A 21,925-nucleotide genomic window follows, 5' to 3' on the forward strand; every position below is an offset into this window, starting at 1 on the left:
TTACCTGTTTACTTCCTGCGTAGAACGTATAGGGGAATATCTTTGACGTTTCAGACGGAAGTGGACTTCAAGTATAGCCATGTACATCTATCGCGCCAACCGTATTTAGGTCCGCAAATGTCAGAACAGATATCCCTTCGAAAGATGTTGAAGAAGAACGGTGATGTGTGCTTGCACTGCGAACTCCTTAGAAAGATGTTGAAGGCAAAACGCAAGATGGCTTGGGCCAATCATCGGTATCGCCGCCATCCGAAAGACACGAATTGCAATCTGGTGGGACAGCGTTACTGTTGGCTTCAGAGCATTTTTCGGTGCATACGAGGTGATCTGCGACGAAATGGACGAGCCTGTACTTGTGAGCAGTGGAATTTTCTTTTATTATTCCACGAATCGGGTATAAAGCGGTGGGAAAAGGCAAAGGAACCGTTCCTGAACAGGTCGCTGCTACACGAGGGCCTCAACGAGCCGGCTTCCTACCCCGTGTTGCGAGCCGGGGCTTCAAGAAGTGTCAAGCCAGAGACGTCCCTCTTCTCTCATACCATAAAAAAAGGAAAGCAGTGCCTTATTTTATTGTTCCACCCAGGCAGCCCACGCGCGGTGTGTGTCCACTGTGACGTCCGTTTACGCTCCTTCTTCTTCCTCGACTCCCTTGGTGAGGATCGACGCGAACTTCTTGAGGTCCACGTTGCCGGCGCTGTCGACGGGAGCCTCGGCAAAGGCGTCGTTGGCCTGCGAGTCGAAAGGGATGAGTGAAGCACCAAGCTCGGCTCCGGCCCACATCCAACCACTTACCTCCTGATCGTTGAGCTTCTCGCCGAAGGTAGTCAGCATCTGCCTCAGCCTGCAGTATCAAAGCGCGCCGCATCAGTTCATTGCACGGCGTAGGATAGCGGAATAAAGAACGACGCTGTACCAACAACGCTGGCACTGAGGCATTGTATCGCCTTTGGCCTGGCGAAGGTGCTAGCCTTTGTCATGAGAAACGTCTCTCCTAAAGCTAGAAAGCTAGAATAGGTCAGGCGTACTTTGGGATTACATATTGAAGATAATGTTCTCTTATACAGCGAGAGTACTCATGTACAGCAGTATAAAAAAATATTTCACTTATGCGCGATTACAAGTCCTTAGTAGGTGAACGAATGAGAGGTTCAGGTGAAACAATTACCCGCTCTGTATGCCAGGCTAATCCCTATAGCTCTAGTTGCAACATCGCTGCCGCCGCCGTCTGGTGTTGGTGGCGGTGGCACGCGGCACGTCAAAGCCGATCAAAATGTCTTCAGCGACAAAGGTGCCTCCTTGATCAAACAGTTTTGGGCAATTGTCAGTTTTGGCCGCAGTGTATGATGGATGCATAATAAGCCCGCGCGTGCAAGTGAGCTCACCTCTCCTCGCTGCACATGCCGTTGCCCTGGTCAAAGAGGTTGAAGGCGTTTACGATGACCTCCTCGTCGTCGACGCCCGTGATGCGGTCACCGAAGATGGTGAGGAACATGGTGAAGTTGATGGGTCCTGGTGCCTCGGAGATCATAGACTCGAGCTCGGTGTCGTTGGTGAGCCGGCCAAGAGAGTCGAAGGTGGCGCGGATGTCGTTCTTGCTGATGAATCCGTCCTTGTCCTGGTCGATGAACTGGAAGGCTTCCTTGAACTCCTGCACCTGGTGCTGCGTGAACATGGCGAACACGTTCGAGGTACTGCGCTGGGCCCGCTTCTTGGTTGAGCTCTTGGCGGGCGCGGCGGCCGGCGCGGCGGCCGGTGCCGCGGCCGCAGGAGCCGCCGCGGGGGCCTTGTCCGGCTCAGCCTCCTTCTTGCTCTTCTTCTTCTTCTCCTTCACCGAGTCTCCCTGCGACACACGCCACGAAGATTGGGAAAACGCTTGCCACTCGCCTGCCAGTTTCTGTAATTTGTTATATCCAGCATCGCGCTTGGCTGGCATCCGCTCTCACGAACAGTTTTAGCGCAAGAAGATTTTATGTATACGGGCCCAGGGACACAGTTGACAAAGCTTCTTGATCTTACCATTGGTCAGCCCCTTAGCTAATAATATCATCATGATCGGCTGGTATACATGTTCTCCTATGAAAGGTTGAGCGTGTAACGACGTTTTTGCTAATGCAGGCCTAGAAGATTATGCCTGCTAATGCGCGAATCTCTTTTATATTTTACAGTCACTGACAGCCCACTTGTGAGTACAGCAACCGCATAGGCTAAAGAGGTAAAGAGAGAGAGAGAGAAAGAAACCGGATGTCGCAATGGGTTCCTCTCACCGAAAAAGTCAACCTAGATCTATATATATAGACAGTATAGCTGAGAAGTACAGCGCACTTTTACAGAACCGCCAGAATGCTACTTTTCTTTCTTCACGTGACTTCAATGATCCGGAGAGAACTACATAACAGTGAGCGTAAAGCTACGAAGGCCCGTTCAAGCTTAAAAACCTCAAGCAACAACGTCCTTGTTGAATACAGTGTTGAATGCTATAAGCGTAATTTTCAGACGACTGTGACTAAATGCCATCCGAGCCAAGTTGCCTCATGTTAGGAAGGTTTGGTTTAGAAGATGACCTGAGCATGCAGTCTAACCATGGGCGCAATTTCGTTTCTTTGCGCCCCCGTATATATAGTGCAGGCATTCAGTCTATGTAGTTGGTGACGTCACTGCCGCACTGCAATTAAACGGAACATGCGGCAAGTTAAAAAAAGACGGAGCAAGTTTTTGAAAAAAGTATCCATGTACCTCCACCGGAGGCAAACCTTAACGGCTGGCATACTGTTTAAGATAACTATAAATGTCTGTTGCAAGTGTGCTACTAATATGACGTTCTAGGTTACAAGTAGGCAGTTATATTTTTTTAGGTGCGCTAGAAGAGCCTGTGCAGATTCAGTATAGGGTGCGGTCTCATACGTGTCCACTGAAATGTACAGGCAGAGGCAAAATATTACGAAACGAGGATTCTACGAACAAAAAAAAAATGATGTCGTCGAACTCGCTGAAGACGCCGCCAGGACACAAGGGGTATTGGTCACCGTTTTTAAGACAGGGCAAGCAGAGCGCGTAAACCAATACACACCGCATGTTTGAAATTCGGGCTGCTTGTCCAGGGTGACGAAATGCTCCTTGTATATATATATATATATATATATATATATATATATATATATATATGCGTGTGTGTGTGTGTGTGTATCGCATCTCGCAGGCTATTGATCTTGCCTTAGCTGTGCGTGCACGACTGTAAATGAATCATCGCCTATGCACGTCGTTTACTTGACTCACTCAGCAAGGCTGTTCCGTACGTAGCTGTCGGGAATGCTATAAGTGTTGACTGCAACGTTACAACGCGCGCCCGCGAAATAAAATCGTCGGCCTAATCTCCTTCCATGTGTCGTGACTTTGTCGCTTTTGCTTTCTTTAATCTTTGCAGTAAAAGCGCTTTGGGCGACCACCGTGTCCACATCTCGGAGCCGAGCATCGTGTAACACGAGCATCGAGAAGACCCTCAAAAAATGCGCAACGTTGGCAACGCAGAGGACGGAAACCGCGACAGCCAGCTGTCGGCCGACCGGATAGGAGCCGGCCAGGCGGCAAATGCAGCAGCAGCCGCAGCGGAGGAGGGGGAGGCCTCGATCAGAATCCCGGGATCCCACTAAAAATAGCGGCCGGCGAGGGGAGCACCGTCTCCGCGGCCATATAAGACTGAGCCCACCGTCGGCGGTCGCATTACTATTCTCGTTGCGTTCCGCGCAGCTGCAGAGGAGCTGACGAAGGGTTGCTGCTCGGCGGCGGGGCGAAAATAGTTGCCATGCTGCGCGCGCTCTGCACGCCCTCTCCCGCTATTGTCTAGCTGCTGGGCAGAGAAGGAGCTCATCAGCCGAGTAGCTAAATATGAAGGTTACGTCATTCAAAAGTGTTCCTCGTGCCCGCAGCTGCAGAAAGCTTCCGTACGCGACGTTTTGCTGATCTCGCATTCGTCTGAGAGTTCATTGCCCGATGTTGCCGGCGATTCGCCTTCTTTCTCTTTTTTTTTTCTCGCTCGTTTTTTTTTTTTTTAGCAGCCTGGAACCTTCTTGCGACCCAAGGGATGTGTGCGCGGCGGTCTTGTACGGCCGCCTTTGTCGTGCATTGCATTTCTCAGTGATACAAACACCTGTAGCCAGATAAATCCAGTAAGAACGCACAGGCAAAAGAGCGGTTTGGTCCCCTGATAAAACATACTATAGGTTTTTCGATAGTAGCTTTTCCGTCATATTCCTCACTTCTGATACTTTACTGCATTCTACGTCTCTCCCTTCAAGCCGTGCTGTTGTCACGGCGAAATTTAAATACGTTCTTTGTTTAGTGACCCAAAACTGAGGGACATCGTAGTCTAATGAGAGACAGCGTAGTACACCTCTGCATTAATTTTAACCTCAAAAGTCAAGGTATGCCGGTATCTCTACACTCTTGCAACTTAAAAATGTGACCACCAAGACTAGGAGCTCAGCTCGCCATCTTCAGCTCGTTATAACAAAACGCCTTGACCACTGTGGCGAGTGTGCTGTCAAGATGTTCCTGAAGCAAAGACACAGCTAAAATGCAGTGCAAGCTTACAATTTCATTGCGGAACCGACCTCTTTAGCCTTCAACTATAACGCTTGAGGCCTTGCATGCTACTGACACCAGGGGAGTTGCTGGACGAACTGAGGTACTGGCAGCTTGTTAGGCCAATTCAGGCTTTTTGGTTTGTCCTGTTAAGAACACGCTGCAACAGTGTTCACAGGATTCTCACATTAAGAGTCGTGATTTTTTCGAGCTTGCCAAACCGCCCTGACCCAGTAGATACCTGCCTATATGTCCTCCAACACTTCAACATCACCGACAAACGCTAGCTGTGTATACGGTCGCGTACTGTAGAGTGAGGTTAAGTACATTTCTTTATTTCTCCTAGTTCTACCACACGATTAAGAAAGTTTGATGAGCCTGCGCGCTCCTAACAGAAGAGGTCGCAAGGCATCTCATTGTTGGCGTTGTTTCCATCACGAATCAGGGGAAGTTTCATAATGCCCTAGTTTCAGATATCTGTCTTACTTCGCCTTTTCCTTAACCATAGCGTAGTCGTCTTTTACGATTGGCTGGTGCTTGTTCTCGCAAACCACTCATGCATACGAGTACGGCTAAGCATACGAGACCAGGTGAGTCGAAAGATTTCGTATATTAGCTGTGAAAGCAGAGAAAACTTAGCTGTATTAAGGTCATGGAACATAAGCAGGACAAAGCTTTAGGACATGAAGCCTGCGGGCTAAACAGTAATGAAATGAAAAGCTAACGGCGTGGCGTGCACAGTGAGACTTCACGCGGAACTCTTGTACATGTGCTGAATGCGTTTCAGTGGTAGTAAAGCATGCTTTTGACTCAAGGAGATAGTGTGGAAGTGGGAAGGTTAGAGAGGTGCGGTTCAGGACGGGAACAAAAAAAAAAAAATAGTCTTGCTAAAGGCTGAAAAATCCTGTATTATGGGGCTATTTTACAAACCAGATGAAGACTTCTTGAGAACAAGCTGAAATACGAAAACAATAAATACGAAAAAAAAAAGAGACAGAAAGAGTTGGCTTGCAGAGCACGTTCGCAAGGCTTCAAGCCAGAAATGCCATAACAGAAAGCCGGAACGTAAATGCAGCGTGAAAGGATCAAACCAATAAGGGCATTTCACAGAAAAAAGAGCAAATTGGTTGCCACTGTGACGCTCACATGTGTGCCACGGACTAGTCGAGGGGTTGCAGTCTTTATGCAAAGCAGGGCATAGCACTTGCCGCTACAGTGAGTCGCAGAATTCTAGAAAACCATAACAGCAATATACGTAGACATACAACAGTGCAACAGTGGGAATTTCTAACATTGTTTTACGTGAACTACCTTGAAGGTTGTCAAGAGTGCATGCCGTGGACGCAGAAGAAAACAGCCTTTGCCCGAAGTAATCGCAATCAAATCAAGTGCGATATATCCGATCAACGTTGTAATGGACTGTTCTCACGTCTCTGTTTCTAAGCGTTTAAAGCGAAGCGACAGGTCCCGCATAGTATCGTAGACTAGAGTAATACGGGCTGTTATACTAGTTGGTGTAATTGGTTCCTCCTAGCAGAAATGGCACTATACAAAAATAAAGCAGAATGTAACACGGGGCAGGTGCCTGTCCCTTGATACCTTCTGCTTCTATACGTGTTGTGCCATTAATGCTTATATGTATGGTAGGCTGTGAAGTGTTCCTGGATCATAAGCAGAACATCCTACAAAAACAAGGTCCCGTATTCACATAAAATGTCTTACGCTAAAAATTTTCGTAAGAGAATATCTCAGCCAATCACGATGCGGGACATATCCTTAGCGAAGCCGGCTGACCAATGGCGAAATGCACTTGCGTGAGAGACGTTTTGTGAATTCGGCCTAAGATCTTTTAATGTAAGGCTGTTCTTATTCCTCCAAGCGCATTATGTGTTAACTTCGGAGTGCTTTTAAGCATTTGGGTCGCGCACAGGTATGCAGCGCATGATCCTCGTCTCCTGCACATTTTTTCAAAAGAAAATAAGAACTGTTCACCGCGTAAAAGGTTCCTTCGTGTTACTATAAGTACGAAGAACGTGGAACGTCGAGATTGGTAGGTAAAAGGAGGTGGGCAAAGGTCCTTTTGCCAATATATCTTCACTGAACTAGCATCCAGCCTCAGGGTAGTGCTGTCGGCAAAAGCGGCGATTCAATATTTTCCTACGCAATTGTTCCGGCACCACAAATCTCGAGGAGAAGCTGCAACCACACTAACACTATGTTCGAGGCGTTCTGACATCAAAAGACAAATAATTCGCAATTGTGGAAACTTCTGTTATCATTCCTGCTATAGGCATCCACACTACGAAACCTTATCCGCCATAACTCTCTTTCAGCATTCAAGAAAAGAGCAGCAACAGTAACAAAAAGCTGCAGAGACGGCATCATCTACTCAAAGGTAAGCTGGAAAGTATTCCTATGCCATCGTCTTTGAATCTAGAAAGAAAGAAAAAATGTGCTGAAAACTGACTGGTGTAGTGAGCCTGCAGGTGCCCCAAAGCCATATACGAATCCTTATTACACTGTTCTAGTTAGGATAAGTGGCCCGCCGTTGGCATTATTCCAGGAAGGGGGCAAGCACGTTCGCGTTATTGTCGCGTGCCAAAAATCGGAGGGTTGGCGCGCCGATAGACACATTTACGACTTCGGCAGCCACGTGGACCTACAGGTTTACAAACAACGAATATTGTAGTGGCTTCTCCGTGCGGAAACGTACTTTTTCTGCGAAACTAAGAAAAGGCAGTCATTTCCCATAGACTCCGATAACTACCACAGAAAATAACGCACGCTGAAGAGCATGCCAAAAAAATTACGCGTGAAGCTTCGAAACATGAAGGCGGACATTGAAACATGCGAAATTTTACGTCACCTAGGTAGATTATTACAGATAGGAATCACATTGAAACTGCACATTAGCCTACTCTTCTGCCGAGTGCAACACGTATAACGTGCACATGCATATAGGACGAAACAGTTGCGAACCGTGAAGGTGAAACATCTTTGGAAGGAGAGCTCTTAGGCCGCCGGCATGGTTACTACACGTTGCTCTGAGAGAGGCATAGCAGCGTGAATGAAGCGCACGGGCGTCCCGAGGATGGTGCGCCCGTCCTTCACAGTCCAACCAGCACGATTCTTGGCGCATAAAATGCGTCTACAGAAGAGCCGTTCCGAATTGCACACAAGAGCACACCGCACCAAAACGCGTTCGAGCACTCTACGGAGCGACGTCTCCTGGGGCGGACAAGGTCACCTTGGTGCCAAACCCGAGCGGATGGCCGCGAGCGAGCCAGCCGAAGCCGTCGGTCGCGGCCTCGCTGCGGAGAGCCACACTTGGCGACCCGGCCGCCCCAGTCCAGCAGCCGGATTCAAGGAAGGGCCGGGGGTTCGGGGGGCGCGTGCGTTCTCCAGGCCGCTACTCACCATGGCTGCCGGTGCGTGTGTGAGTACGAGCGCGGCTGTACGAACGAAGACGAGCGGCGGAAAGGCCCGACGTTCCTGGTCGACCGGGGCTCAAGTACTGGGCCGCAGCTCACGTGGTCGGTGCGCCATTGGCCCGCCTTCAAATCTACATATATGGCGGAATGCCAAGCCGTCGGAGCATTAACAAACAAGCCGGCATGCCCTCCTCCCCTCAGCTCCGAGGCCGAGGCTATATTGGGCCCGGCCCAAAGTTAGCTTGGCGCGGGGGGAATTACTCGCCTTCCACAATGGTCCCGCCGGCAGCAGGTCTTCGGGCGCCGCTCGAATGCCCGCAGAGCTCTGTACCTGCAACCGCCAATGCACTTGGCTCGCGCCGGCCAGCTGCCCGAGACGCTGTCCAGTGCACCGGGTGCACTGCACCTCGAGGCCGCTAATTCTGCCGATGTAACAGATAAACGCCTTGGCAACTAGACCAGCTGTAGTTGGCTTCTTTACTGTACAAAAGTAATCCAGGAAGTTTCTGCTGGTCAAACTGCAACGGTTGTGCGTTATTGCAGCGGCCAGCATAGATAACGATGCAGCAAACTAAAGAAAGTAGGGACAAGAGGGAGAGAATACGCAGTCATAAAGAGATGTGGCGACATAGTAAATCGTCCCACCATAGTTCGCTGCAGGTGGGAGCCGAATCCACCAACTAGCATTATCCCTGCGTTATACACTGGTGCTGCGGTGGTGAATGCTCCACATCCATTTTCTTGGTTCTAAATTTGTACAACATATACCGGGGAGAGTTAGCCAGCACCCTTCATAGCATCGGCGGAGATGGGGAACATCTTTTCGGCAGATTTTACATTTTTTGTCGTTTTCATTTGGGTCACTAAATTTGCGTCACGTTTATTTTATTCATACTTTTTTAAAGCTGCAAGCTCCACAGTGAGGTATTCCAGCTAAAATATAAAAGGTTGCGTATTTCATGAAACAAGATGCTGCGCAAAGTAAACACGGACAAGGAAGTGAACGAGGACGGGCACCTTGTCCTTGTCCGTGTTTACTTTGCGCAGCACCTTGTTTCATGATGTACGACCGACTCGCCCAGCAACATGCATTGTTGCGTATTTCATTGAAAGAAGCCTAACCATTTGTTGCAGAAAGTTTATTCGGAGTAATTTTTTTAGGCGAGGAAAATATTTGGAGTTCGTTAACAACTCCATAACGGCAGTGTTGGCTAGCAATGCATATCGACTTCAATAGGGAGCTTGCACGAACGGCGGCGACGCTATGCACTCTGGGTAGGCAGCCATTTTTTTGTCAGAGCCGACCGCGGAGTGCAGTGGCGCAGTCGTGTTTGCGAGCGTTAGCGTAGCTTGCAGGTGTGATCAAGAGCGAGCGCGACGCAAATTCAACTCCAAGGAGTGTCGTGCACGATGTCAGCTACACTGGAAGACTAATGCACCGCAACACTGTGCCAAAAAAACCGCGAGCGGTACGAAGAAAAGACGAGACTCTGCGCGCTGCACGCATTCACGCTCCGTCGGACGACTGTGTAAGCGATGTGGACTTGTGGTCGCGCGTCGACATCTCCGATATTCACGAATTTCTCGTTTTGAATACGAGTTTTATTACCGGGGAACAGCTGAATTCGAGAAAGGCCCTCGAGGGCCACAGTTACGAGTGGCTGGGAGCCGTGGGCGAAGAAAGTCGCCGCCGACACCGTGATCGTCGTCACTCAAGTAAGACGTGTTAATTATTTGACTTTTCCGTAGGTGCTAATGCTGTGATTCGGCCAGTTCGTCAAGCGCACCATTTTACGCACATGTTTTGCTTCCTTGTTCTTGCATCGATGCTCCTCTGAGCTTTATCATTTACGCCAAGTGTAGCGTAAATTTTACGGCACCTTTCCAAAAGCTCTTGGTGAGTAAGGGTTAATGCGGATCTGTCGTAAAGCCGACGCAAGTCAGCGCAGAGAAATAAAACATCAGCACCTACGAAAAAGTCAAATAATTAAAACGTCTTACTTGGGTGACGACGATCACGGTGTCGGCGGCGACTTCCTTCGCCCACGGCTCCCAGCCACTCGTAACTGTGGCCCTCGAGGGCCTTTCTCGAATTCAGCTGTTCCCCGGTAATAAAACTCGTCCTCAAAACGAGAAATTCGTGAATATCGGAGATGTCGACGCGCGGCCACAAGTCCACATCGCTTACACAGTCGTCCGACGGAGCGTGAATGGGTGCAGCCCGCAGATTCTCGTCTTTTCTTCGTACCGCTCGCGGTCTTTTTGGCACAGTGTTGCGGTGTAGTCTTCCAGTGTAGCTGACATCGTGCACGACGCTCCTTGGAGTTGAATTTGCGTCGCGCTCGCTCTTGATCACACCTGCAAGCTACGCCAACGCTCGCAAACACGACTGCGCCACGGCACTCCGCGGTGGACTCTGACAAAAAAATGGCTGCCTACCCAGAGTGCATAGCGTCGCCGCCGTTCGTGCAAGCTCCCTATACACGCCTCGGGGTGGATGGAAAACGTTGTGCTGACCGTGTTTTTCCTAGGAGGGCGTTACAGCTGCACAAGAGAGTGAGATTACCATGGGATTACCGTGGCTCCGTATCTTAAGCAACGTTCAAACGCCTGGGTCGATGAATATTATTCGAGATCTGTGCAGATCAGAGATAGTGACGATTATTTAAAGTGGTGGAACTGTGTAGTACAAGTGAAGGATACGGCTGTTTGTAAGCGTGGCGGTAGTTCGAATTTTTTCTTTCTTTCTACAACATATGTCTTTGTACTCACCTTTAGAACAATGATCCCGTTCGCTTATAGAGAAACTAGTTCTTAGGCTATTTGGTGTATAAGCTTGCTTAACATGCTAATGGCGCAAAATTTGAAACATGAAAGAGGAAACAGGGAAGAGACAGAAGAGTGCCATTTTGCCTTTTTCATGTCCCCTTTTTACATGTTTCAATTTTTGCTTAGAACAACATGTTAGGCAACCTTTCACTTATTCTTTCGCCCATTCGAACAGCTGGCAGATGATGCGTTCTCTGTAAAGTCTTCGAATGCTCACCCTAGCCGCTAAACACGTGACAGTGCTGCCACTACCGCAAGCATTGTTACCGGGTCAAGAGACAAACATGTCCCATTCTGCAGAGGCCGCTGTTGTGTTCGTGGTACCAGAGATGTACAAAAACCTTGCCGTCCTTCTGAAGACGGGCCGTGGTAGCTTAGAGGCTATGTTGTCGCGCTGCTGAGCTCGAGGACGCGGGTTCGATTCCCGGCGGTCGCATTTCCAATGGGGCGATATGCAGAAATAATTAGTGTTCTTAGATTTATGTGCACGTTAAAGAACCCCAGGCGAAAAAAAAAATTAATCCGGAGCCGCCCACTACGGCGTGCCTAAATCCTATCGCGGTTTTATTTATTTTTATTTATTTGGAAATATTTTAGACACAGAGTGAGTCTTGGATGGCAAGGCTAAAGGGAGAGCATTGTCTGCCTAACTGAGGCCTCGTCACCCATACATTGCCTTGGCTCGTAAAACCCTGGAACTTAACTTAAAGGGGCCCTGCAACACTTTTTCAGCATGGTCAGAAAACGCTGCCGATCGGTATTCGAGGCTCCCGAGAACACGCGAGCCAAACGTTATAGTGCCGCACGCGGCCTGGGATTTACAGTAAGTTCTCAAAGTCGGCTAAAAAGTGCTTCCTCTTCTCTCGACAAAAATGATGCTTACGGCGTCACTGCCACTGGCCACGCCATTGCCTGATTTGAAGATGGCGCTCTCGGTAGTTACTGCGGCCGCCGCGGAAGGCCGTCACTTGCCCGCGCGCGCGTGCGATCGCACTGAAAGTACGTCGCGCGTTCGAAGAAAAAAAAAACAAAACAAAAAGACTCAAGGTCACGAGGCACGCGTGACGTACCTTCTTCCCCTGTGCCACCCCTCCCTGCTCAGCTTCCAGCGCTTTCGTCAGGACGAGAGAAGAGAGAAAGGAATTACAGCGTGCGACAAATCTTCGTAACTCCGCTCGTACTGGACTGATTCTAAAAATGTTTGCGACGGTCGATTCGTGAGGAAATAAGCTCCTTTAGTGAAGCCATTCCATGGCTACTTGGGAAATTGTTGCAGGGCTCCTTTAAATTTAGTTTTTAAATGAAGACTAACTGTTATTTGAGAATATATCGCGAGAAATTCAGCTTGGACATGATTTCTATGACGTCTTCTAGGCAGCTTGGAAAGATGTTATCGCTGTTCATTAGAACGAGAGTGAGTGACAGTGCACGTAGCCTGTTCAATCATCCAAAGAATAGGCAGCGGAACATCCTAAACAATGAAGTGGTGATCTCTGCAGAATCCGTAGCGGCAGTGATGTCTTATTTCTTTCTGGTAAGTTTTGACTCCCTGGAGTATTTTGCTTGTTGTTTACTTTAAAAAATGATGAGCTTTGAAATTGTGACTAACATAATTCTTATTCACCGACACTGTATTTGGAGATGTATAAGTAGACCGCTCCAAGGCATGTAATGCAGTGAAGTACACTGATAGTCAACAGCACCATATGGAGCAAGAGGCATATATATAAAAAATAGATGTTATTTCCTTCCTTCTGACCCAATAAATCTTTCTGCAACAAATTTTTTAGCCCTTCTACAAAATGAACAGGCTTTCATATTTTAAGTGGGCCAGCTCAGTGTAAAACTTGCAGCTGAACACATGACTCCAACGGAATGTTTGCAACTTCGGGATCATTTCAACGCCCTAAAATTCGTACTTCTTGTTTGCTGTTTTGTCAATTTTAGCAAATATATTTGTATATTATTTGAACACACGACAGCCTTCTATTCTGCTTGACATTTTTATCTCAGGGGGTTCACAACAGGATTTATTAAATCTATAGACGGGCGGCGTAGGGCGGGGGCGGGTTACCCCTCCACCCCCTGACAAAGAACTTACGTTGCCACAAAGAACCCCCTCTCCGGAAAGAAAGAAATTTCTGGCTACGCCCCTGGCGGGCGGTCATCAGACCAGACATAACACCTTCCTCACTTTCCACCCTGACAGTGGCCACTTTTCAGACGCCGCAGCAAAAGTCTCAACGAACACTTGGCCCGCCTGAGGTGCTTTCGCGAGAGGCCACAAGGGTGACGTCACCGACTGGCGTTGCCCTTGTTCGCGCGTCTCTCTGTCGAAGACGCGGGCAACGAGCCAGCCGCGCCTGGCGCCGGGTTCTCATACTGAGCCCAACGCCGGTCTACTGGGGTGGAAAAGTTTCTGATCTCCATACTTTACTTTCTGACACTGGTATGCGTTGTACATTTGCACATTTTTCACATGCACGGTTAGTCCGTCGTTTTAATCATATATCCTACAAAGAGAGACGATTTCGCTATTGAGCAGCAAAAGGGAAACGACGTACGGGAACAATAATGCGCGAAAGGAAGACTGCCACGTATGAATAGTGGGGATGCGAAATGCTTTACTTTTCTTCAGCTGAGTCATGCAGTCACAGACTTGCGGATTTGATGCGTTAATTGTTGCACTGCGGATATATTGACGATCATTTACGGTCAGCACCAATCCGTCTGCAGTAGCGATGCAGGGAGAATGGTACCTGACCTACGGAACACCGCTTTATGCTGAATACGAGCATGATGTTTGTGCAGATCTTTTCAAATAAGCAGCAAGCTAAAAAACACACACACACTAGCAGCTCGTCCATGCATCAATGAGACTCGAGAGATTCCCAGAAGCTGGCTCAGATGATAGAGAGATCATTATTTGTCATCTAATGCATGCTCACTGAGTGTTTAACCTGACCTTATCTTGCTTGACGTGCCTTCGTGTGAAACGCAGATCCCGTGACTATGACTGAAATTTGTGTTACATATAATGTTGTAACGTGATATGGACTTCGTGTTTCTGCGTAAGACTAATTTACACGAGAGGGCTAAGCTTGAACGCGAGCGTATGGGCTTTTGTAATTTTTTTCAAGTCTCTATAGTCTTGATTATTTTGCAATTTATGTTAAAAGCGGTAACCCATGCAATATAAGGGCGTCAACGTCTCCTTAATATCACATATATGTTTAAAAAGCGGGTTTCCTCGTCCTTCACTAAAAAGAAATGTGCTCTTTCGTAAATCCCTATTTTGGGTGGCCGCATAAGTCATCATCATCATTATTTTTTAAGCCTATTATGTTCACTGCAGAATGAAGTGCTCTCCCGGTGATCTTAAACTTACCCTAGCCTGTGCGAGCTGGTTCTATTCTATGCCTGCGAACTTTCTGATTTCGTCCCTCCGTCTAACCCTCTGCCGTCCTCTCCCATTCCTTGGTGTCCATTACGTAGCCAACGGTTATCTGTGCTGCGCATTACGTGGGCGGCCCAGGTCCACTGTTTCTTCTTAATGTCGGCTAGAACGTCGGCTACCCCTGCTTGTTCTCCAATCCACTCTGCTAGCCCTTCCAGTCTCTTAACGTTATGCCTAACATTTTTCGTTCCATCGCCCGTTGCGCGGTTCTTAACTTCTTCTCGAGTTTCTTTGTTATCCTCCAGGTTTCCGCCCCAGCACTGGCAGTATACAATGCTTGCACACTTTCCGCTCTAGGGTCTGCCTGTCATGATCACATACGCAACTACAATTAAATGGGGCTTTGTATCTATGAAAAACGCCGCTTATTTTCCTGCATGCCGATGCCAAAATGTGAACACGCTTATAAAAGAAATATGATGCGCCGACGTTACACGGGACTGTCTCGTCGCTAAAACAAAAATCGTTGTTCTCAGCATAATGTTACGATTTCTTTTTTTTTTTTTCGGCGTCTCTCTTCAATCTTGAAAAGTCTCACTTTACTGTGCCACAGCCCCTGTGACTCTGCATGTTGTAGTGAACTGTGTTTTCATTTTTGCTGAACTATCCGAGTTGTTTCGTGAACATGATTTTAAGTCACATCTCCACGCAGAGATCTGGTGGAAAACCTCTTCGCAGCACTATCAACGTCGTGAAGTTATTTATGCACTGGCAGGCTTTCATGTTAAAAAGCAACAGTGGTGTTGGGACTATGAGCGACTCTGTAATCGAGTGCTTCAAATTAGCTTGACCCCATGCATGGTTTTTTCCATAGCATGCTCACGAAGTACGGTAAACGAGCGTTTTCGCAATTCGGCCCCACAGAAATGCGACTGCCTCTGCCGGTAATCGAACGTGCAACCTAGTGCTCAATCAGCCACTGACCGGCCAGCTAGCCGAGAAAATCATATTCGAGAAATTCGATCCCGATAGGGCTTTAGCATGGTCGAAAGTGCGCCATGCGACTGCAGGGTATTGTTTTTGTCTGTCTGTTGTGTGTTGAAAGATTACGGGCCAGCTTGCCTCTCTTTGTGGTCTCGATTAAGGATGTGTCAACCATACTAATGCGCATGTTTCGATTCGCTGGGTGCGCGGTCACTGTTATGTGAGAAGGAGAGTTCCGTGCCAAAGCAAGTTCTTTGTGGTCAATTTTTAAAATAAAATAAACGAAGATGGCAGGAGGGGACAGACATGAACTTGTTTCATTCGCAGTACAGCAACTAAAGCAAACGCAGTACGTCTGTTGCCGACTGGACTCTTCAGGGTTTACCTTTCGCATTGCTAACGAGCGGCAATGGTGGAACGATCAGAGCGCCTATAGCCTTAAGGGCTATTTGCAGCCGGTGTAAACAAACACCGGTCTGGCCGGCAACGTTTATTTTAGGCATGTTCGGTGTTTATTCTCTCTTTTCTTCTTCACTTTGAGGTAGCTAGGTCAATATATCACGACGTTTCTTTACGTTTTTCGGCACGACTAGGCCGTAGCTAATGATTCGCAATAGAGCATGCGTGAGAGAAAAAGGGAGAATGAGAGAATTGGCCAGGCTTCTATGACTCGAGCCCAAAAGTGGGTGGACGTCCAGGTAGCCATGGCTCGCCGCTGCCGCTCGAGCCTTGTTCAGCAATCATTTCGCTGATTTTTCACCGTCTTGAATCAACAGCAGAGCCTCCCACTGCTCTTCCAATTCTTCCTCTGGTTGCGCTTCCTTCAGCTTGTCGGACGTATACGACCGTCACCACCGTCACCATGAGGCGACGACAAGCAGAAAGAATACGTCCAGGCTGTTCCTGCACCCGATAAATGCTCGTTCATCGCCTCATTGTACAAGCCTTCACGCTCATTGATGGACGCCGCTGACGCGTCCATCAAAGAGTGTGAAGCCCTGTTCAATGTGGCGATGAACGAACGCAGCCGTTGATCAACCAAAGAACGCTTGGAAGCGTATGAGTAGCGGCGCGCAAGCGCGCGTTTTTGTTTTTTTCTCGGGGGAAAAAGAAACAAGAAAAATCAGGCAGACCTCAGCACAAAATGAATGCTTCGTTCTTAGGTTATTTGAGGCAATATACAACTTAACGTTAATATTTTACCAATTCAACCAAGAATTTAAAAAGTGGCTGATTAAAGTTAATTAATTAATTATTACTTAGTAATGAGAAAAATACAGGTTATATGTACGCACGACTGCCACCAATACACTGCAGATAAACTTTCCTATAGCGCACGTTCTTTTTGTTTTCTTTTCTAAATCTTGGTCCGAGTTTGCTGGGGCACCCGGTTTACATGTGATCTTCATCAGATGAAGGCCGGTCCACAACATTGGTAAACGAATTATTTTTTTAAGGTGTGTGTACGGTAATATATATATATATATATATATATATATATATATATATATATATATATATATATATATATATATATATATATATATATATATATATATATATATATATATATATATATATATATATATATATTCTTTTTTATTCTTGCTCGAATCTGTAAAATAATAACTTTAACTTGTGGGCCGCCTCAAATAATCCCACAATCAAGCATTTGGGTGATTCCACGTAAGATCGAACAAACGATGGCTGGTCGACCTCTCAAATTTATTTCAAAATTTTATATATTATTGCCTGATGAGTGGAAAGAAGAGATCCGCAATTTGTTTTGCCGCCAAAAATTTTTTCGAACCACAGGAAATCAATAATGACGAAGAGGTGGAGTGGAGCGCTCATCCGCTCTGCTGTTTTGGCCAACTTTCGTTATGAATTGCACAAAATATATTAAAGTTAGGCAGCTGAAATTTATTTACCTAAATATATGCATATTTTTGCTTCTCCTCAGGTATTTTTAGTTTTTATGTGTAGTGTAGATGTTTTTATAAAAAACCTCAAAAATGGCCCAATCGACAAAATTTTCTTCATTTTCAAGGTCTTTATCTCAAAAAATCCTTGTAGCAGAGGTACAAAAATTCCGCATTACGTTCTTCGCATGCGTATCTACCAAACTGCCGAATCTTGTATTTATATAACTTTTCAGTAAAGAGATATGATCGGGCTAAGTTCAAGAAAACACCGAACAATGAAAACTTCTGACGACAATTAAAAAAAAACCCCATTTTTTAAATTTCTTAAACTTCGTCCACTTATTCTCCTCCACATCAGCTTTCACAATCATTAAAAACATGTTGCATAATGTCGTTCCACTAATAGTTACGGCCCCTCCAATGAGACCCTTAGGCAAGGATGGGCAATTCCGACTTCTTGCCCAGCAAGTGTATAAAATGCAGGCAGGATTGAATTCGTTTTATTAAAAGGCCAGCAGGTACCTAAAAAGGTGTCGCCGGCACTGAAGACGTTAATTTTGAAAATATTTGTTCACTGCAGCGGCCACGAGCGCGGGGCTACCGATCAGGCGCGCGCGCACCCGAGATGCTCGTTGTAAGAGACGGCGCAGTGAGAGCTCGTTTTCGCGTCCTCAGACCGATTGAGTTCGAAACAGCAACACCTCTCGGGTGACTTGAACGCACGTGCACCGGTAGTCGCAGTGATCTGGTTAATTGCGTCGATTTCTTTTTCAGGGGGCATAAGAATGTCATTGTTAAACTGTGCGTTCCGTGAAGATCTTTCATTGCAGTGGTAGCAAAAGCACGCGTAGCACAAGTAGTCCGTCTCACTGACAGTCACTGATCTTTCGGGCGTTAAACGTTCCTTCAAAGCATTTATGTCTTGGTCGGTAACTCTGCGAAATTTTGGCTTCTTTGCAATAATTAAAGTAGTACTGACACGATTTTGAGACATCGCAAAAGGGACATTTTTTGCTTCGTTGGTATGCAGTGTCCACGCTGTCCACACACTGGAGTCAGAGAACACGTATAAAATATTTTAATTTGACTTTGAAGTTTTCGTCGCTGAGCATCTGCAAGCCAGGTCCACTGCAAGGACATTATCCCGACAAGTCAAGACAGTTCCTCCGAGTTCGCGAGCTCTGCGTCCTGCATGCAGCCTAAATCGTAGAAATCACTGTCAGGGTCACTGGACGACAATTCACTCATCGTTGTCTGTTGCACCACGAGCAGATGACGGATTTCTAGCTAGTACGTCGCGAATTTCTGTATCTCCGTGACGTCACACTGCTATGAAACGACACTGAGAAGGCACCCCCTCGATATCGAAACCGAAAGTGTCTTTTTAAGGTGGCGCTAATTAAAATATATAGGATGCATTCCCAGGCACCACAATTGTCGTTTTAGGTTTCTCGACACCACTATTTTTGTTTAGAGCAACAATCCGAAATTTTTTTAAAATTCGTGTCAGTACTCCATTAAGCTTCTTGTGCTTCAAAAGGTAGTCTCCACAATAGACTCATTCAGAGCTATACTTTCTCGTCATGAGACGCACAGGAGGAGTAGAGTAAGAGCAAAGCACAAGAACTATCCGCGCCGAATGAAGTGGGAACAGCGCACCGAACGCGCGGCCAGTTCACGCCGTCTGCTGCCGACATCTAATATAGACAAGCGCATCCGGTTACCGATAGTTTTGCTTTTCTTTCCTTTGACAATCCATATTTTTCTTTGCCACTGGAGCGCCACGTTCATGCTTTCCACTGATCACAACTGGCGCAGCGCAGTTTCTGTGGCAGCAGCGTGCGTGAAGCGAGCGCTCATAGCTCCCTTATAGAGTTTCCATCTTGCTTCCATCTCCGCCGTGTTATCAACGCCTAGCTGAGATGCGAACAGAGGGCGGATAGAATAGCGAAGCTTCAGTGCACGTGCGTTCAAGTCCCCCGAGAGGTGTTGCTGTTTCGAACTCAATCGGTCTGAGGACGCGAGAACGAGCTCTCACTGCGCCGTCTCTTACAACGAGCATCTCGGGTGCGCGCGCGCCTGATCGGTAGCCCCGCGCTCGTGGCCGCTGCAGTGACCAAATATTTTCAAAATTAACGTCGTCAGTGCAGGCGACACCTTTTTAGGTACCTGCTGACCTTTTAATAAAAAGAAATTCAATCCTGCCTGCATTTTATACGCTTGCTGGGCAAGAAGTCGGAATTGCCCATCCTCGCCTAAGGGTCTCATTGGAGGGGCCGTAACTATTAGTGCAACAACATTATGCAACATGTTTTTAATGATTGTGAAAGCTGATGTGGAGGAGAATAAGTGGACAAAGTTTAAGAAATTTAAAAAATGGGGTTTTTTTTTAATCGTCGTCAGAAGTTTTCATTGTTCGGTGTTTTCTTGAAATTAGCCCGATCATATCTCTTTACTGAAAAGTTATATAAATACAAGATTCGGCAGTTTGGTAGATACGTATGCGAAGAACGTAATTCGGAATTTTTGTACCTCTGCTACAAGGCTTTTTTGAGATAAAGACCTTCAAAGTAAAGAAAATTTTGCCGATTGGGCCATTTTTGAGGTTTTTTATAAAAACACCTACACTACACATAAAAAGTAAAAATACCTGAGCAGAAGCAAAAACGTGCATATATTTAGGTAAATAAATTTCAGCTACCTAACTTTAATATATTTTGTGCAATTCATAACGAAAGTTGGCCAAAACAGCAGAGCGGATGAGCGCTCCACTCCACCTCCTCGTCATTATTGATTTCCTGTGGTTCGAAAAAATTTTTGGCGGCAAAACAAATTGCGGATCTCTTCTTTCCACTCATCAGGCAATAATATATAAAATTTTGAAATAAATTTGAGATGTCGACCAGCCATCGTTTGTTCGATCTTACGTGGAATCACCCAATTTATTTTGTGCTGAAATCTGCCTGGTTGTTTTTTTCCGAGAAAAAAAATAAAAGTGCGCGAAACATGCCAAATATGAAATAGACACGCGCTCGCGCGCAGCTTCTCAAGAGCTTCCAAGCGTTCTTTGATTCATACACGGCTGCGTTCGTTCATTGTACAGGTCTTCACGCTATTTGATGGACGCGCACCAAAACAATCGAGCGTGGAGCGCTGTACAATGCGGCGATGAATGAACGTACACCCGTGTGTATCAATCACATAACGATATATATATATATATATATATATATATATATATATATATATATATATATATATATATATATATATATATATATATATATATATATTATATGCTGTGGATTTGTCGAGCCGTCTGCCCGCCGTTTCTACTAGCAAGAAAGTCAGTCGAGGTCATAAAGCTTCATTTGGGCCCCTGAAAGGCAGCGTGTAATTTATTTATTCTATATACATTCACGTACAGAAGTAAAGAGGAATAAAGAAAATTAAAAGCCTGATTTTAAGCGGCATCAGAATTCTCACTTCAAACGAAGGAAATGGACCCGGGCTGGCCACGTAATGCGTAGGACGGATAACAGGTGAGCAGGAATAGCAACAGAGCGGTTGCCCAGGGATGAAAAATGAAGTCGAGGAAGGCAGAGAGTCAGATGGAACGATGAAATTAAGAAGTGCGCAGGGATGTCAGCTCGCACTGGGAAGGGTAAACTGGAGATCACTATGGGAGAGGCTTTCGTCCTGCAGTGGACCTAAATAGGCTGAAAAATGATGACGATGATCAGAATTTTATGAATACGACATCATCGGTTGTCAGATCGCAGACCCCCGTATAGTGCATGCACCCGCGCGCTCGAAGGCCTAATTAACAAAATGGCATAGAGCACCTTTCGCGCACCGACAGACTAAGCCATGGTGCAGCCACTGTACAAGAAAGCTCTCATTCAGACAGATCAGCAGTGTAGTGGGTGATGCCGCGTGTATCGCACGTGCCGTCTACGCCCCGCAGGCTATTAATGAACACCGAATGAACCACACGGTCAACAGCCAGCTCTCCAGCGCCGTGGGACGACGGGTACGCGGCGACGACACTGCGCTGCTATTTCGAGTGAGCCGCGGGCTCGGTGCGCCGGCATCTCGTCGCAATTGGCCGCCGACAAGCTGGCGGCGGCGGCGGTGCGAGAGTGTGCGGAACCTGACGCATTCTGCGCCGCCTCTACGGCTCGAATGACGCCGCCGAGCCAAAAGCCGCAAAAGAATTTCTTCTGCGATTGAGGGCGGTACAAGACCGAGTAGAATGAGCGTCTTCACCTTGGGGCCCGCATCGCCTGACACACACGCCCCTTACAGTTTGGCACTCTTGGCAATTACGAGGTTGCTAAAGCGACGATCAGAAAGATATCTCATTCTCACTTGGCGCTCACAATGTTGTGCGTCTGAACAACCCATTCGCATAGGTGTGCGCACAAAGTAGGGAGGGGGGGGGGTCGCCCCTCTCCTCCGCGCCAAGTCTGCCCCGTATACCTTTCTTCAGTCGGCCCTGTCCCATCGTTGTTTAATATGCAGGGTTGTGGCCATGCAGGTTTTTGACGGTAATGGCGGCCGAGGACTCCTGATGATGCATTCCAAGAGCTGTTTACTTCGCACCGTTACCCCCGGAAAGCCGGGGACCAAAGGCAGGCCGTTGTGAGCAGCACGACGTCGCTTCATTTTCTGTATCCATGGCGAAGCTTCTTTTCTTTCGGACTCGACCTAAGGAAAGAGGAGGAGGGTGCAATGATACTTGGCTGCCCCTAACGGAGAACCCTGCGAAGAATTAGATA

General features: G+C 47.1%; 1 protein-coding gene across 1 annotated transcript; it reads right to left on the minus strand.

Annotated features, from left to right (window-relative positions):
• Nucleotides 1-365: 365 nt before the first annotated feature.
• On the minus strand, nt 366-8,149 carry LOC119379236 (myosin regulatory light chain 12B). The gene is made up of 4 exons (XM_037648470.2): nt 7,996-8,149; nt 1,383-1,840; nt 793-841; nt 366-729 (listed from the first exon to the last, which is right to left on the minus strand). Exons 1-4 carry the CDS (start codon nt 7,996-7,998, stop codon nt 622-624), a joined length of 618 nt encoding a protein of 205 aa, XP_037504398.1. The 5' UTR covers nt 7,999-8,149; the 3' UTR covers nt 366-621.
• Nucleotides 8,150-21,925: the final 13,776 nt, after the last annotated feature.

This window comes from Rhipicephalus sanguineus, chromosome 1, assembly GCF_013339695.2.
Source record: "Rhipicephalus sanguineus isolate Rsan-2018 chromosome 1, BIME_Rsan_1.4, whole genome shotgun sequence".
NCBI lineage: Eukaryota > Metazoa > Arthropoda > Arachnida > Ixodida > Ixodidae > Rhipicephalus > Rhipicephalus sanguineus.

Excerpts from the sequence above, each read along its gene's own strand:
- LOC119379236 (XM_037648470.2), bottom strand. Across the intron at positions 842-1,382 it reads GGCATGTGCAGCGAGGAGAG|GCTGAGGCAGATGCTGACTA; the intron begins GTGAGCTCACTT and ends TTGATACTGCAG. Across the intron at positions 730-792 it reads AGAAGCTCAACGATCAGGAG|GCCAACGACGCCTTTGCCGA; the intron begins GTAAGTGGTTGG and ends TTCGACTCGCAG.